This window comes from Sitodiplosis mosellana, unplaced genomic scaffold (assembly GCF_009176505.1).
Source record: "Sitodiplosis mosellana isolate CC-2019 unplaced genomic scaffold, AAFC_SMos_1.0 Smas_scaffold_6167, whole genome shotgun sequence".
NCBI classification, from domain to species: Eukaryota; Metazoa; Arthropoda; class Insecta; order Diptera; family Cecidomyiidae; genus Sitodiplosis; species Sitodiplosis mosellana.
In genome coordinates, this window is record NW_022601408.1 from 1,337,364 (window position 1) to 1,351,129 (window position 13,766).

Sequence of the window (13,766 nt, forward strand, 5' to 3'; positions counted from 1 at the left end):
TATTAATTAATAATATATTATTAACACGAGATGTTAATAATTTAACCATATTAATATCGTTATTAGCATTAACATATTAACAATAATATTTTATTAACTGTGCAACTATAACTATTGATGTCCAAACTCTCTTTTAACCAACTATTTATGTTAAAAGAAAGTCTAATGTTCTCTTCGTCAGATTCACAGCGGATTCCAAGCATGAAACTAATTGAAAATATAAAATATAGCCGTAATTGCAGGAAGCTTCAATTCTTGGGCTCGTTTCCCGAGTAATATCTGTTTATTGAAAATCGCTTGCTGAATCTATAGTTAATGAAAGTGCTCGGGCTAAACGGATATGCATGAACAAAATGCTAACATTGCAGAAAAGCTCAAAATGACGAAACTAACAAGGAGGAAGGAAAAGCAGAGCATACACAAATGAAATGGAAATTACCTAAAAATAATAAGCTCAAAAGAAAAAATTCCAGTTGGAACAGTAGTAATAAAACTGGTAATGCGAAGAATGCCAAAATTATGTCTTTGGCTGATAGTTTGAGCCATTCGAGAAAAAAAGAATTGATTATCATTGTGAATTAAGAATAACTTAAAGTTCATCATAAAAACTTTTTCACAAATATCGAAACATTGTTACACCTCGTAAAAGAAAGTCAGTTATATGGATTCTTGGCTTATTTTCAACGGAAAAAATATCATTTTTGATCCAAGCGTCTTTCTTCAATAAACGCAATAAATTGCGGCTTATTTTCGGCATAATCATACATTTTCGACATTTTACGCTTTTGTTTCTGGGTACTAAGAGAACCGTCTTCATTCATCAACAATGCAAAGCTTTTCCACAGCATGATGCTTTCACTTTAAAATCGGATTTTTCATCAAAGAAATCAGTAGAAATGCTCCGAAAATTTGCAACAGTGTAACAAACAGCACAGTTTATATATTTGAATTGAGGACAAGCTGAAACATGTACAGCAATTTTTTTTCTTGTATAGAGGTACTCGTCTAGTATCCGACCATATTTTCCATGCGATATAGCGATGGTGAATATGCGTCAACCAGGAATGATGACGACAATTTTTCTTACACAATCAAATAAATAGAAATGGGACAAGAGCCTATTTTAATGCGAAGCTTTTCGAACGTTTGCATGTGTGTTGCCGTGAAGGTTTCGTCAAATCTTATGCCTTGTTTGTATATAAAATAAACTCCTAGGGGACAGACACGATTAAAAAAAATAGTGATATTTCGTTCAAAAATTGCAAAATTAGCAGAAATTAGAGAGACTGAAACTTTTTTGTTCCATACATTTAGCATTGCCAATACATTTCAATGCAAAAAGATCGCAGATTTGTTTACAAACAACAATAAATAAACAAAACAAAAATTTCCATAAGGAATGCATTGGTAATACTAAATGTGTAGAAGAAAAAACTAAAAAATTAGCAAAAACTTATGGAATTAGAAGAAACAATGGAAAAATCGTTCAAAATAGTTGAATTAGGACAAATTGATACCGTGTCTTGCCCCTAGATAAACTCACAATCATTTAGTGGTGGTAAAAAAGTGCATTGATGTCAATATATTTATTCAGGATATTTCACAATGGAAAAAAGTCAAATTTATAACGAAACTTGCATAAGCTCATTTGATTTAAATTGAAAGTTAGGCGCTGACCCAATCGTATGAATGTGAGAAAAACTGAGATGCAAGGACAACAAATGTTGGAAAATTCAGTTGGCAGACGAAGGAGAGAGCGAGAATGCGAGATAATGTTGTGCTGAATCAGAATGAAATGAAAAAAAAAAATGCCATGGCGGCTACGCGGGGCATGGTGACGACAGCAAACGACCGAACATCCACGAAACAACTACCGATTGAGAATTCGGTTCTTACCAAACAGACTTCCACACTTGTTGTTGTTGCTATTGTTGTCGGTTGGTTCTTGTCAAATTCACTGCGAACTCGCTTCGGTCGGTTGTCCGCTACATGCAGTGGAAATTCTCTGTCAGTCATTCGGCATTACGTCGGAAAATGGTGTTTCAATACATGTATGTGCGTGAATGTGTGTATGCGAGAGTGAAAATGCGGTAGTATGCAATCACGTATGTACCAAAGCAAGAGTATGGATGGTTTGATGAATAAAGGAAAAAATTTCATTCAGAATGTGTGGGCGTTCAGCGGGATGATGAACGTACCGAGAAGCAACGTGATGTGGCGTCAGAGACGAAAATTCATTCTATAAATTGACTGAGTCGGCAAGCATTGCACGTCACTCTATCCGTGGCTTTACAGCTATTCACATCGAACGTTTGAAGTAGAAAAATAAACGACATCGACGGCCCCAAACAAATAAACAACCGCCAACAAAACTTTGAAATCGATGAAAATAACAAAAAGCAAAGCAAAGATTTGAAAGCACCGCGAATGATTCTAAAATTTGGTGAAGCAAAATAAAAATCGTTTACAGTATTACTTTTAATCGATGACAAGAAACGAAGTCAATGCATTTTGAAAATTTTGCATTTCAAAAATCAAAGTGGTAAATGGTGTGCACAAGTGAATTGGAGTAGTTGTTATAAATCTTCCGTGAACTCATTAAGAAACCATTCAAATCGCGATAAGATTCAGTATTATTGAAACAAGAAAAGAAAATCTAGCCAAAAAAGGTTTCCAAAAATTGGAGGCAGCCTAATCCGCAGAGATAAAAAGCAACGTCCAACGGCTCTCGAGTGTGTTTCTATAGCGATAAAGTTCTAGCGGTGAATTTTGAGCTTGTAATTTATGCACTGGTTCGGCTTGAAGCGGTGCATTGAACACCTTTCCGGGTGACGTGTTGAAGTGAGAAGTTGAGATAGCAACAGTTATAAGATAACAGTCGTTAGAGGGTTTATCTTTTTTTGCTTTGTGCGTGCGTGCTTTGTGTGCCTGTGTACATTTCTGCACAACAATTCCGGACAGAACGCAGATATCACCAATTTGCATTTACCCGCAAAAAGCAAATAACCGAGTACCGTTGATAGAACCAATCAACAGAAAATAAAGGGAAAAAGGAAAGCAAAGGAAAAAAGAGTAAAATAAACAAACAAATAAATAAAACGGACGAACATAACCAATAAACAAAGAAATACTACATTAAAAGTAAGAAAATAATAAATAGCGCCCACGCACGAGAGCAACATCATATAACGATCAACCGAGCATTTATTTTTACTTCTTTATTCCGCGAAGGACCTCGGGTAAGTTGTTGGATTTTCTCTCTGTTTCTCTCAGAATTCGTATTTAACTCGGGTATTTACTTAAAAATAATCAACTCAAGCATAATCCAGATGGAAAGAGAATGAAAGGATCGCGAATGCGAGTTATCGAAACCAGACCGTATAAATGCAGTCTCTTTGTTTGGTCAAGTCTCATAAGGTTTCACTAGCTGTGAGTTCCCAATCTGTCATCGCTTCACTCGCTCCTCATGCATTTGGTTTCCATTTGTTTTGTTTGTTTGTTTGTTGTTGCTGCTGTGTGGCTTTGAACAAAAAAAAAAAAACGATGCAGGAAAAATGGGCCTGCCATTTGCTGGGCTTGAGAGATGATTTGGGAATAATTATGAATGGTCTTGGAAATTTGCATGGTAATTTTTCGGAGATTATCAACGAAAGTATGATGGCACGTACGTTATTACCAAAATGATACACTGATAAAATGTGTGCGTGTGTATGTGCGGTGGGTTGTCAGTCAGTGAACGAGAGGATTCAAGGGAAAATTGTTTTTTTTTTCTTTCTCTCTCTCTCTCGTTTAGTTATTTACTTTTGCATGTGAAACCAGCTGGAAAATGCTCTGTAGCTGAAAATTGTGGTAGTGGTGGTGGTGCTGTTGTTGCTTTTGCTGCCACCACCACCGCCACGCTGCTCTCTCATGGTTGCTGTTTCATTTTCGAATGAATATTTTTGTCGTGTGGGCGTCGAAGCAGATAGATACGCAATAAAAGTTAACACGTTTCAACGAATAATCCCGACTCGCCTTTTGATGGGAAAATCATGAGTTGCCATAGAGGGGTCACATAATAATGAGCTCGATAATAATCAATTCTGAGAATATCTCCCGTATGTACACACATCAGGCGCAACGCAACAAAGTAAAGTGAATAAGCGAAAAAAAAAAATCAGCACAGAAGAGAAACACAACTATCAATCTTCTAAAGCATTTCACATGAATTCAGAATAATGATCCACTTGACATTTTACTTAATACTACTATTATATTAAAACAAACGTACAGTAAAACCAGCCGAAAAGAAAACAACAACAGCAACAAACTTATTCAAATTGGCACACAGATGAAAATGGCAGACGAAATGGAGGTAGTGGGAAAAAAGAAGAATACAATGAGCTTTAAAAGTTGGGATTATGGGCTAGAGCTGTCCTGCAGTAGAAAGGGTAAAATTGAAAGCAAATGACAAGAGAGAAAGAAGGAATGGAATGGGCTAACAATTTCGTCTATACCATATATTGCATATGCATATGTAGCAGTAGTGCGAACGAGCCCACTGAATTGTTGTTGCCATGAATGTTGTATAAGAACCTGTAAGGAGAATGAACCTGTTGTTAAAAAATGGGTCAGTTCAACATACAAAAAGTGGTGCTGCGAACCGAAGTGCACGACTGAACATGGCATACACACAACATACAATTGGTGCATGCATCAACGACTCACAAACACATAACGACGATATACATAGAGAGAGAGAGACAGAGAGAGAGAGAGAGAGAGAGAGAGAAAAAGAGAACGAAAGAGATTGTATAAAGCAAAATAGACATAATATAATTGCTAGATAAATTAAATGGTATGGAAGGCAAATGAAATGTTTTGCAATTCGCATAGACGGGCCTGGGGATGAATGTTGGATAGGACATAAAAATTATGTGCGATCCAAAATTAGAGCCGAAGTGGGAGAGAGAAAGCAAAAGATGGCGAGCATGAGATAGTCGAATGAAGTGAAATTTTAATAAATTTCATTCGGTTGCATACAAACATACATTTTCAATTGAATTTATGTGGCACGAGTACGAAAGACGAGCACATAACATGTGCACCATGTGTTTCGTATGCATTTGAAATGTTTGTACATTTGTTGTTTGCCTGCCGTTTTTTTATGCCACTAAATGATTTCAATTTGACCTAAATTTGTCAGCGGTGCAAAGAATAACGGGGAAAAACGGTGGAAAAAAGAAGAAGAACAAACTCAATGCAACAAAATTGCCTGTTTAAATCGACGTTAACGGAAAAATGGTTATGAGAATTCGTCGATCATTATTCGCTTATATAAATGCGTTTCTATGACAATTTCTTTTATTGTGAGTGCTGCAAAAAAAAAAAACTGGACGAATGCTCTACTTGACGTACTTCGCCATAAAGCATTTTGAATCAGTTTTTCTAGCTAATCGCAATCATACGGCTTTATTGGAGGATACAATGTGAAGTGCTTGAAATCGAGGAAATAGCTCACATTTCTATTATCCCCGCTCCCTCTAAATTTTTGTATCGCTGGCACATTCTCGTTTGTGCAAGGTTCAATCCATTTTAAGCCTCTTTTCAAATAATTGCAGTCGATATCCATAATTCTTTTTTAATTGATTTTGAGATAACAGAGGAAAAATAATAATCCAATTTCGTCTGGTGCCTCGGTGGTGCGCGTAAACCAAACAACAGAGTAATGGAAACACATACGTCAGGTGTATATATGTATATCCGAGTGGATAATAGTATTGTAATAAAAAAGTATCATTGCGTTGAGCTCTCACCAAAACAAAAATATTTTTAACACGCATTTTATTGTCACATAAGTCTCGTTATGGTTGCTCTCTCTCTCCCTCTCCCTCTCTCTCTCTCTCTCTCTCTCTCTCTCTCTCTCTCTATCTCTATCTCTCCCTTTTTCCCTGTGTTTTACGTATGTAATATTGTCGTCTCCGTAAGAAGAACACATCGTGGCTATTCTTAGCCACTGAGAATGTGACAAACCCCAAATTAAGTGGCGACGCAAATAGAATTTTGTTGTATGGTTTTACAAGTGTTTGCACGCATTGCTTGCGCAGTCATTTGTTCAATTTACTTTATATGAAAACTAAAACATCTGTCTGATCCGGTGGTGTGTTGTCTTCATAATTTTCTTTCTCTTCTTTGTTCTCAGTTGTTGTTTTTTACTCTTTTATTTGAGAGCTTTACCGCAAATAATATATTTTATATTATATCGTATTTCATCTGCGATTTTCAATGGAAAAACAACCCGAAAAACAAATTGATCGACAATGTTAACGAAAAGAAGAACACATCAGAATTCGAATGTGCGCAATTGGTTGGCAGTTTTTGGCGTGGGCGTGAACTGCCAATGCATAAATGAATGAAGTAAAACGAGCATCGTAGTCGTATGGTTGCTTGATTCCATGTCATCTGTTGAATTTGTTGTTCTAGAACATTGTTCAACTGCGATAGGCAGAAACAGCAACGGCACCAAATACCGTTTGAAACATCAATTTGCCTAATGTCCATATAATTTAATTCAATCTGGAATTGAAGCAGCAATTTTTCAAATTAAATCTAAAAATGCTCCAGAAAATATGCGTTGCGAAAAAAAAAGAAGAAAGAAATATGATTGATTTGATTAAATTAGGACAAAATGTTAAACACCTACGACCGATCCGAAAACCAAACCTATACCACTGATCATATTCTAATTCCGAATATCGAATCACATTTACATATTTCAAAAAAGCGTGTGCGTATGAGAAAGAAAACGGTTGCAGAATTAAATTTCCACAAAAGCTCTTCAGTATTTAACGGAGCTCTCGCTTTGGCATTCACCTCGTCGACCGCTTTTCCATCTTTTGCTCACTCCATTTTGGTCGTCACTGGTGCCGTCGTCTTTGCTACCGTCGCCGTTGCCACCCGCTTGATACCTCTACCACTTGACAGGTCCACTCTTTTCGCCAAATTTTTTTCCACGTAAATATATGTAATTGGCATAGATGGCATAGATACGGCGTGTGTGTATGTGTTGTGTGTGGAGGAAGAGAGAGAGAGAGAAAGAGAGAGAGAGAGAGAGAGAGAGAGAAAGAGCGACATCAACCATCGTACGTATGTGTCGTAATACAACAGCAGTTCCCATAGATTTATTGTATTGTGTATAGGCGATGCAGCATAAGCTTACAAGCTATGAAAATGCTAAAAATAGAATGAAGCCAGTGAATGGAAACAAAACAAATAGCAGAGTATGCGACGACTGCGATAACGGCAATGGCGACCGAAATACACAGCACCAATGCGAGCAAGCGAGAGTAAGACAGAAATGAAGAAAAAAAAGATAATACTGCCAAATAGCAAAACCGCTTGAAGTATGGCAGCAGCAACACCACCACCACCACCACAACCACCAACAACAACAACAACAACAACGACGACAATAATACCATAACCGACGAGCAAAAATGGTAATTTTTAGTGACGCCACTGTCACTACCAACAAGTATCCTTTCGAAATTCTTTCATGCTTTTCTATTAACTGTACATATACATGTATGATGGGAGTGTGATAGAGCTGGAAAAAATAAGTATCGGTTTGGTTTTCCACAGAAGACGTGCAAACCCGCGTCTATGAATTAGGTAACTTCATCCATCCATGGTTCTGCCACACTCTGAAGATTCACTGTATCCATTCGTACTGTGGCACGTAGGAAACTCCAAGCGCAAAAAAATGCTGAGAAAAATGACAAGCAAAAAAAAAACGAGAAAAATACACGAAAACGGCAGCGGCAGCAGCAGCAGCAAGCGCACACCGAAACCGTGCACACGCCAACGTTTCATTCGGAATTTCGGTTCTGCATAGAGCAGCAGCAGCAGAACAACAGTGTGCCTTGTCGTAGCTACCACCTACGCAAACGAATTTATTCTGGAAGAATGAATGAAAACACACAACCCGAATGAAAATTGATTCACCAAATAAAACAAATGGCTACGGCTACATTAAACAGGGAAGAATAGCTTAATTAATTGAGTTTTTTTTTTCTCTCGTTCTTGTACCTTTCATTCGTGGCCCCTGAAAAAACCGGAGCTCATTTAATAATTTTCGACAAGCACCCGGCAAAAGGACTGGTTAATCGTTAAATTACAGTACGCTTCTTATTCCACAATTTTCATTGAATGAATATACGCGGATGCTACTCTACTCAAGTAGATCATCTGTTACGTCATCGAGTTTCCAAACTGAAAATATTCCAAACACACGGACACACACACACACATACACCAATACAGAGCAAGAAAATTGCTCTGGTATAAATGTCGAAAATAAGCGGTTGGATCAAAATTCAATGGATGCATACGAAGGAGAACAAGGACTGAAAGAGACATAGAGAGAGAATAAAATGGTTTGTGAATGCACAATCACCGTAATTTTGAGGAACTGAAATAAGAATGGCTGACTCAAAAACAAGATTATGCAATTGATATATCCAAAAATGTTCCATTCCCGGCGAAAAACTTTTCCACATACACAAACATAGAAACCGTTTAAAAGACTCTCTATGCTCATTTGGCGCTTTTCGCTTCTAAATATATCCTTTTTTTCTACATATAGTTCATTCAAGGCGAAAGCATTTTGTAGTAGAAAAAAAAAACGGCGACAACGACAATAACAACTACAACGAAGACGACAACAAAAACAACGATGAGCATATACTTTTCCAGTTTTGGCTGGATTCGTCACTGACTCACTCAGTTGGTTGCTTATTCATAAGTTTGTTTTCTTTCATAATTCTGAATGAAATTTGTAAATGCAGAAGAAAAAAACGCTTGGCGATTGGATGAGGGTGATATACAACTGGCAACCATCGCATGCATGGGCGTTCAAGCTCTGTCCGTATTCTCGAGTACATTCATTTCATTTAAATGCAACATAATTTTCATTTTTAAGTGGGAGATTTTGCAATTGCAATAGTAATTCATATCTTATTTTGGCCATTGCTTTTTCTGGTTATTAACTCATTCTTTTTCCCGTCAAGCATATCGAAAAACTATCAAACCAAGAAATAGAATAAATGATCCCCAATATCGGAAATGTTTCTTCTATTTTTCATTCTTCTTCTTCAAATTTTTTTTTTATTCTAAAGTTCATTTTGCTGCAAAGAAAACGCATCTTTTGCAAGATTTACGTGCCATTTGGTAAAGTTTTTGCTATTCTCTCATTCTCCCTGCTCGCATATTGTCCTCCTGTAATAGTACAGTACATGTCGTGCTCATTCATTCTGCAGTATGTTGTTGTTTTCATTTTGTTACCCGTCCCCGTCGCCGACTCTATTCTCGCTTTTACGGCATGTATTTACACTGATTTTTGCATTCTGTCGCTTCTTTTGCTTATGCTATTTATTGCAAGCGGCGCCAGAATGGTTGAAAAACTATTTGAAAAGTTTCACAGTGATTCTTATAAATCGACGGTTGGTATGTTGACGTTGGTATTTTTAGCCATACACACACATACAACCAGCCATTAAGCAATGTGCTGCACACAAAAGCTCTCTAAAAATATCCAAATAATCGAAATCTATTGACTTTCTATTGTTCTATCTCTTTCGTTCATTCGTATTTGCTCGAAAACAGCGAAATAAAGTTTAATGTGCTTCGTCTATACTTTATGAAGTTATATACTTGGTAAATGGATGTGTATATACATGAATTGGGTGCTTTCAACAATTACATGCATATCATATGGCTCTGTTAGCTTGTAGATTCTCTTCGATATCTGTGAACAAGCTAAATTTATACATATATTATGCGATGGATGTAGCGTACGTTAAGTGGCGCGAATGAGCAGTGATGACGTACGAATTTTCCAACAAACACACATTCAAACGAGAAAAAAAAAACAGCAGCCGCACTACTACCACCACCACCACCAACAACAACAACAAAACACCAGAGTCAGAACGAAAAAGGTTACATGGAAGTGTTCATATTAACTAAACTGCGGCGAACAAAGCCACCCACGAAGCAAATGTTATCATGCGATTGCCGGGTGAACACCAGCCAACTCACACCACAAAGCAAGTGGGAAATGGAGCGTTGTGCGCGCTCTGACAGTGATGACGTTCGCCTACGCAAAACTTTTGTGTACGCTTAATGATAACCAGATGCGGGATAAAGCATTTATGAAATCGACGACAAAGCACATCACAAATCGGACGCGTTGGGTTTTCGTGCACCCACACACGAAATCATTTCGGATACACTGTTACAATTTCTCCCTCGATTTTCAGCATGCCTCTCTCTGTCTCTTCCTCTATCTCAATGGAAAATACGCAGAATTCGCATTTCACTCGTTTGTTCGTTCACTTTTGGGCTTTTCGCTTCGTCAACAACTTATTAGGAATGAAAATATTTCACATATGGAACAACCAAAATTCGATACGTCGAGGTGTATAGTTGTGGCTCTGGCGAAGCGGAATTCTAAAGCGAATTTGCGCAAACACATGAGAAAAATAGCTTTTCGTTCCTATGCCAATAAAATGTGCTGTAATTAGCTTACAGCTCCGATAATTTATTGTAACAGATGAAGTGAAAGAATTTTTAGCGAAATTGATTGCAATGGCAGAGTTAAGTAGGTTAAGCTCGTTAATAATTCTGTTACTTAAGTTTTTCGCACACTCAGTGTGAGCCGCTGACAATCAGAATGGGAATTCAACTGTTTCAGATTTATTAACCTAAATTCTAGATAATTGTTGATGCATTGGATTGAGAGCCCATCATCCACCGACAAAAAAAAATTGAATCTAATTAACCATTCTCTTTTCCTACTTTTCTCTTCGTTTCTGTAGACGCAACCATACGACAAGTAATCATCATGCTGACACAAACATCACACATATTAATTATCGTTCTATTAGCCATCCTGTTACCATCGGCACTTTCGTTTCCATACTCAATTTATGGCTTAAACAACTATCGACGCGCATCACGCGCTAGCAAAAATCAAGCGTCACTATCTGCACCACGGCAACGATACGATCAACCAGGCTATCGTTCGCCCTCATCATCATCTTCATCATCCTATGGTAATTATGATTCGCTGTATGATACCGGCGCTGACAACTATTACGTTGACGATGAGCCCGAAAATCGTCCTGAGCGAGAGTATTTGTATGGCAGACCAACATATCATGGCGAATACAAGCCCACTCGCTATTATTACGCCCGTGCACCTAGCTATAATAATTATTACAATGACCATCCGGAGCCAACGAATCCATTGGACGATTTGCACGAGGAAATGCTACAGGAGGAGCAATTGAACCGTAATTGGCCCGCCGGCAAAACTAATTGGTTCCAAAATACCGGCCAACCAAAAAGTCTCACCAGTAATTTTATGAAAAATTTAATGCTCTACAATAATGGCATTAATGTTGATCAACCACAACCACAACCACAACCACAACCACAACCACAACCAATGGACGTGGGCAACGCATACGACGATGAAGAGGTTGACAGTCCATATGGTGATGTTTCTAATCAAAATGAACCATATGACTATTTCGACCCATTGAAATTCCAGTCCACACATCAATTCAATCGATTCGATTCATCCCCAGTGAATAAGCAGACTTATTTCAATCAAGATAATCGTAACGAAAATAATGACTTTTATACGCCAAACAAAAATCACAAACAAAATGATTACGATGATGATGAGCAAGACTCACATGAGGATAAAGAGGAAAAAGATCTCGAATCGTTGCGAAAGAATCAACAAAATAAAAATTCGTCGGATCGAAATGAGGGCGAAAAACCGCAATCGGTCAACAGTGTGGGTAAGGGTAAGCATGCTGAAGACACTTACAATGGCGGCTATGACACCGGTTTTGATTACGATGATGATGAATGGATTAATTGGGATCGAAAACGAAGCCTACCCAAGAAACAAAATGAAAATCTACGGCCATTGAAAGTGCTCGAATACCAATTAACCAGGGCATTGCAAGAGCAAGCTGACGCATCACAAATATCATCAACAACGGTCCCACCACCCACGACAAGCACAACTAGGTAAGTAAAATAACATACAGTCCTTCACAATCGACAACAGTAACAACAACAAAAATCTGATTGGCCACTTTTGTTTGCTTTGTACATTTAACAGCAGCACCAGCAGTAGCAGCAACAGTATTAATAAATCTCATGAGCATAAAGGTCAAAAGGAAGTTGTACTTTCCCGGCCAGCCACTCCAATTCGACACCACTTTTCCGATTCCGTTCTAGAGGCACTCACAAAAACCGCCAACGAAATGAAACAATCCAATCAGGTAAAAACATAATTTAAACATCATTGTGTATTCATTTTCGCTTAGCTCATTCTGTTCCGAAACTTATGCAAAATCGTTTTTGGTATTTTGATTAATACAGGATGACACCGTTAAAAATGATACCAAAGAGAATGGCAAACAACAGCAACAGCAACAGCAACAGCAACAGCAACAGCAACAGCATAACAATAATCATTCGATGGGCAACAAAAAGCACAAGCGTTTCGTATCCAGTGAAACATCACTTGTACAACAATTGAACGGTTTAAAGCGTAAAATCAAGGCATAAATGTGAAATCAACCTACCATACGTGAGATTTCATCGCATCATTTGTACACTTCCCTTCAGGATACGTGAACATGGAATGCAATTGTGGATGATCCAATGTGAAGAGCAACAATACACAATGGATACCCGCACAAAATGTCTATGTTTGGAGAAAGAAAAAAAAAACGGCTAAACAACTGTTACTTTTAGAAAATCAAGATTGAACAAAATACAAAATATATCATATACAAAAAATGGAAGAGAAAGAAAAAAAAAAGAACATTGAAAAAAAATAAACATGAAAAATGTATCGAATATTTTTATAGAAAAATCACAAAATTTATATATTTTCGTAATTTTGATCGATGTATGCTCATTGCTCATCCCAAAATTAATAATGTAATGGACAAAAAAGAAGAAATAACAACGTTCCGAACACAAAATCACATGAAATCTGAATGAAGAAGAACAAACAAACAATGAAAACTTACTCATTAAATTTGATGAGCCATTTGCCGTCATCTGTAGAATTTACTTTTGATGAGTGCTAAGAAGAATGAGAAATGACAAAGGCAGAGAGTGAGTGAAAAATAGAGGGAAGAAGTGCATATTCGAAATTAAAATGGCTACCCACATTTTAAAAATGGATAAACATACGCAAAAAGGATATGTAGCTGTAGATATGTAAATTATTTCATAGATATAACAACAATAATAATATTAATCCTAATCAAGACTGATCAACACATAATGAAAACCGTGACGACAAGAAAAGAAACTAAAACTTTACTTTACTAAAGTTTCTTTGTGTTCCACATATAATTACAATCTATTTATAAGTTTTGATTATGTTACACGAAATTTTCAATTCTTCATTTTTGTGTTTATTTTTTTTTTTTGGTTTTCCACTGAAGTCTCTTGACCATGTTCTACTTAAATGCAGTTGTCGTTTCAACGTTGATGCTCAACAATTTAAAAAAAAAGAAGAAAACATTGATTTCATTGGCAACACTGAAGGATGGTTTTGAAATTCATTTTAACAAGCATATACAATGAATATTGGGAAACTTACCTATTAATCTAAGCTCTGAATAACAAAAATTTCGTTTTTGCATTGCGCTTTGTACAAAAAAAAGAGAAACGAATTCGTTCAACTA

At 37.0% G+C, this 13,766-nt stretch overlaps 1 protein-coding gene across 4 annotated transcripts; it reads left to right on the forward strand.

Moving 5' to 3' along the window:
• The first annotated feature begins 2,075 nt into the window (after positions 1-2,075).
• LOC129575777 (uncharacterized protein DDB_G0283357-like) lies at positions 2,076-12,940 on the forward strand. Of its 4 annotated transcripts, none has more exons than XM_055459815.1 (4): positions 2,076-3,239; positions 10,857-12,084; positions 12,179-12,341; positions 12,442-12,940. In XM_055459815.1, exons 2-4 carry the CDS (start codon positions 10,883-10,885, stop codon positions 12,628-12,630), a joined length of 1,554 nt encoding a protein of 517 aa, XP_055315790.1. In that variant the 5' UTR covers positions 2,076-3,239; positions 10,857-10,882; the 3' UTR covers positions 12,631-12,940. The 4 variants fall into 4 exon arrangements, with proteins under 4 accessions (XP_055315790.1, XP_055315792.1, XP_055315793.1 ...); XM_055459817.1 differs by having other exon boundaries at positions 12,197-12,341; XM_055459818.1 differs by having other exon boundaries at positions 12,203-12,341.
• The last annotated feature ends 826 nt before the right edge of the window (positions 12,941-13,766 follow it).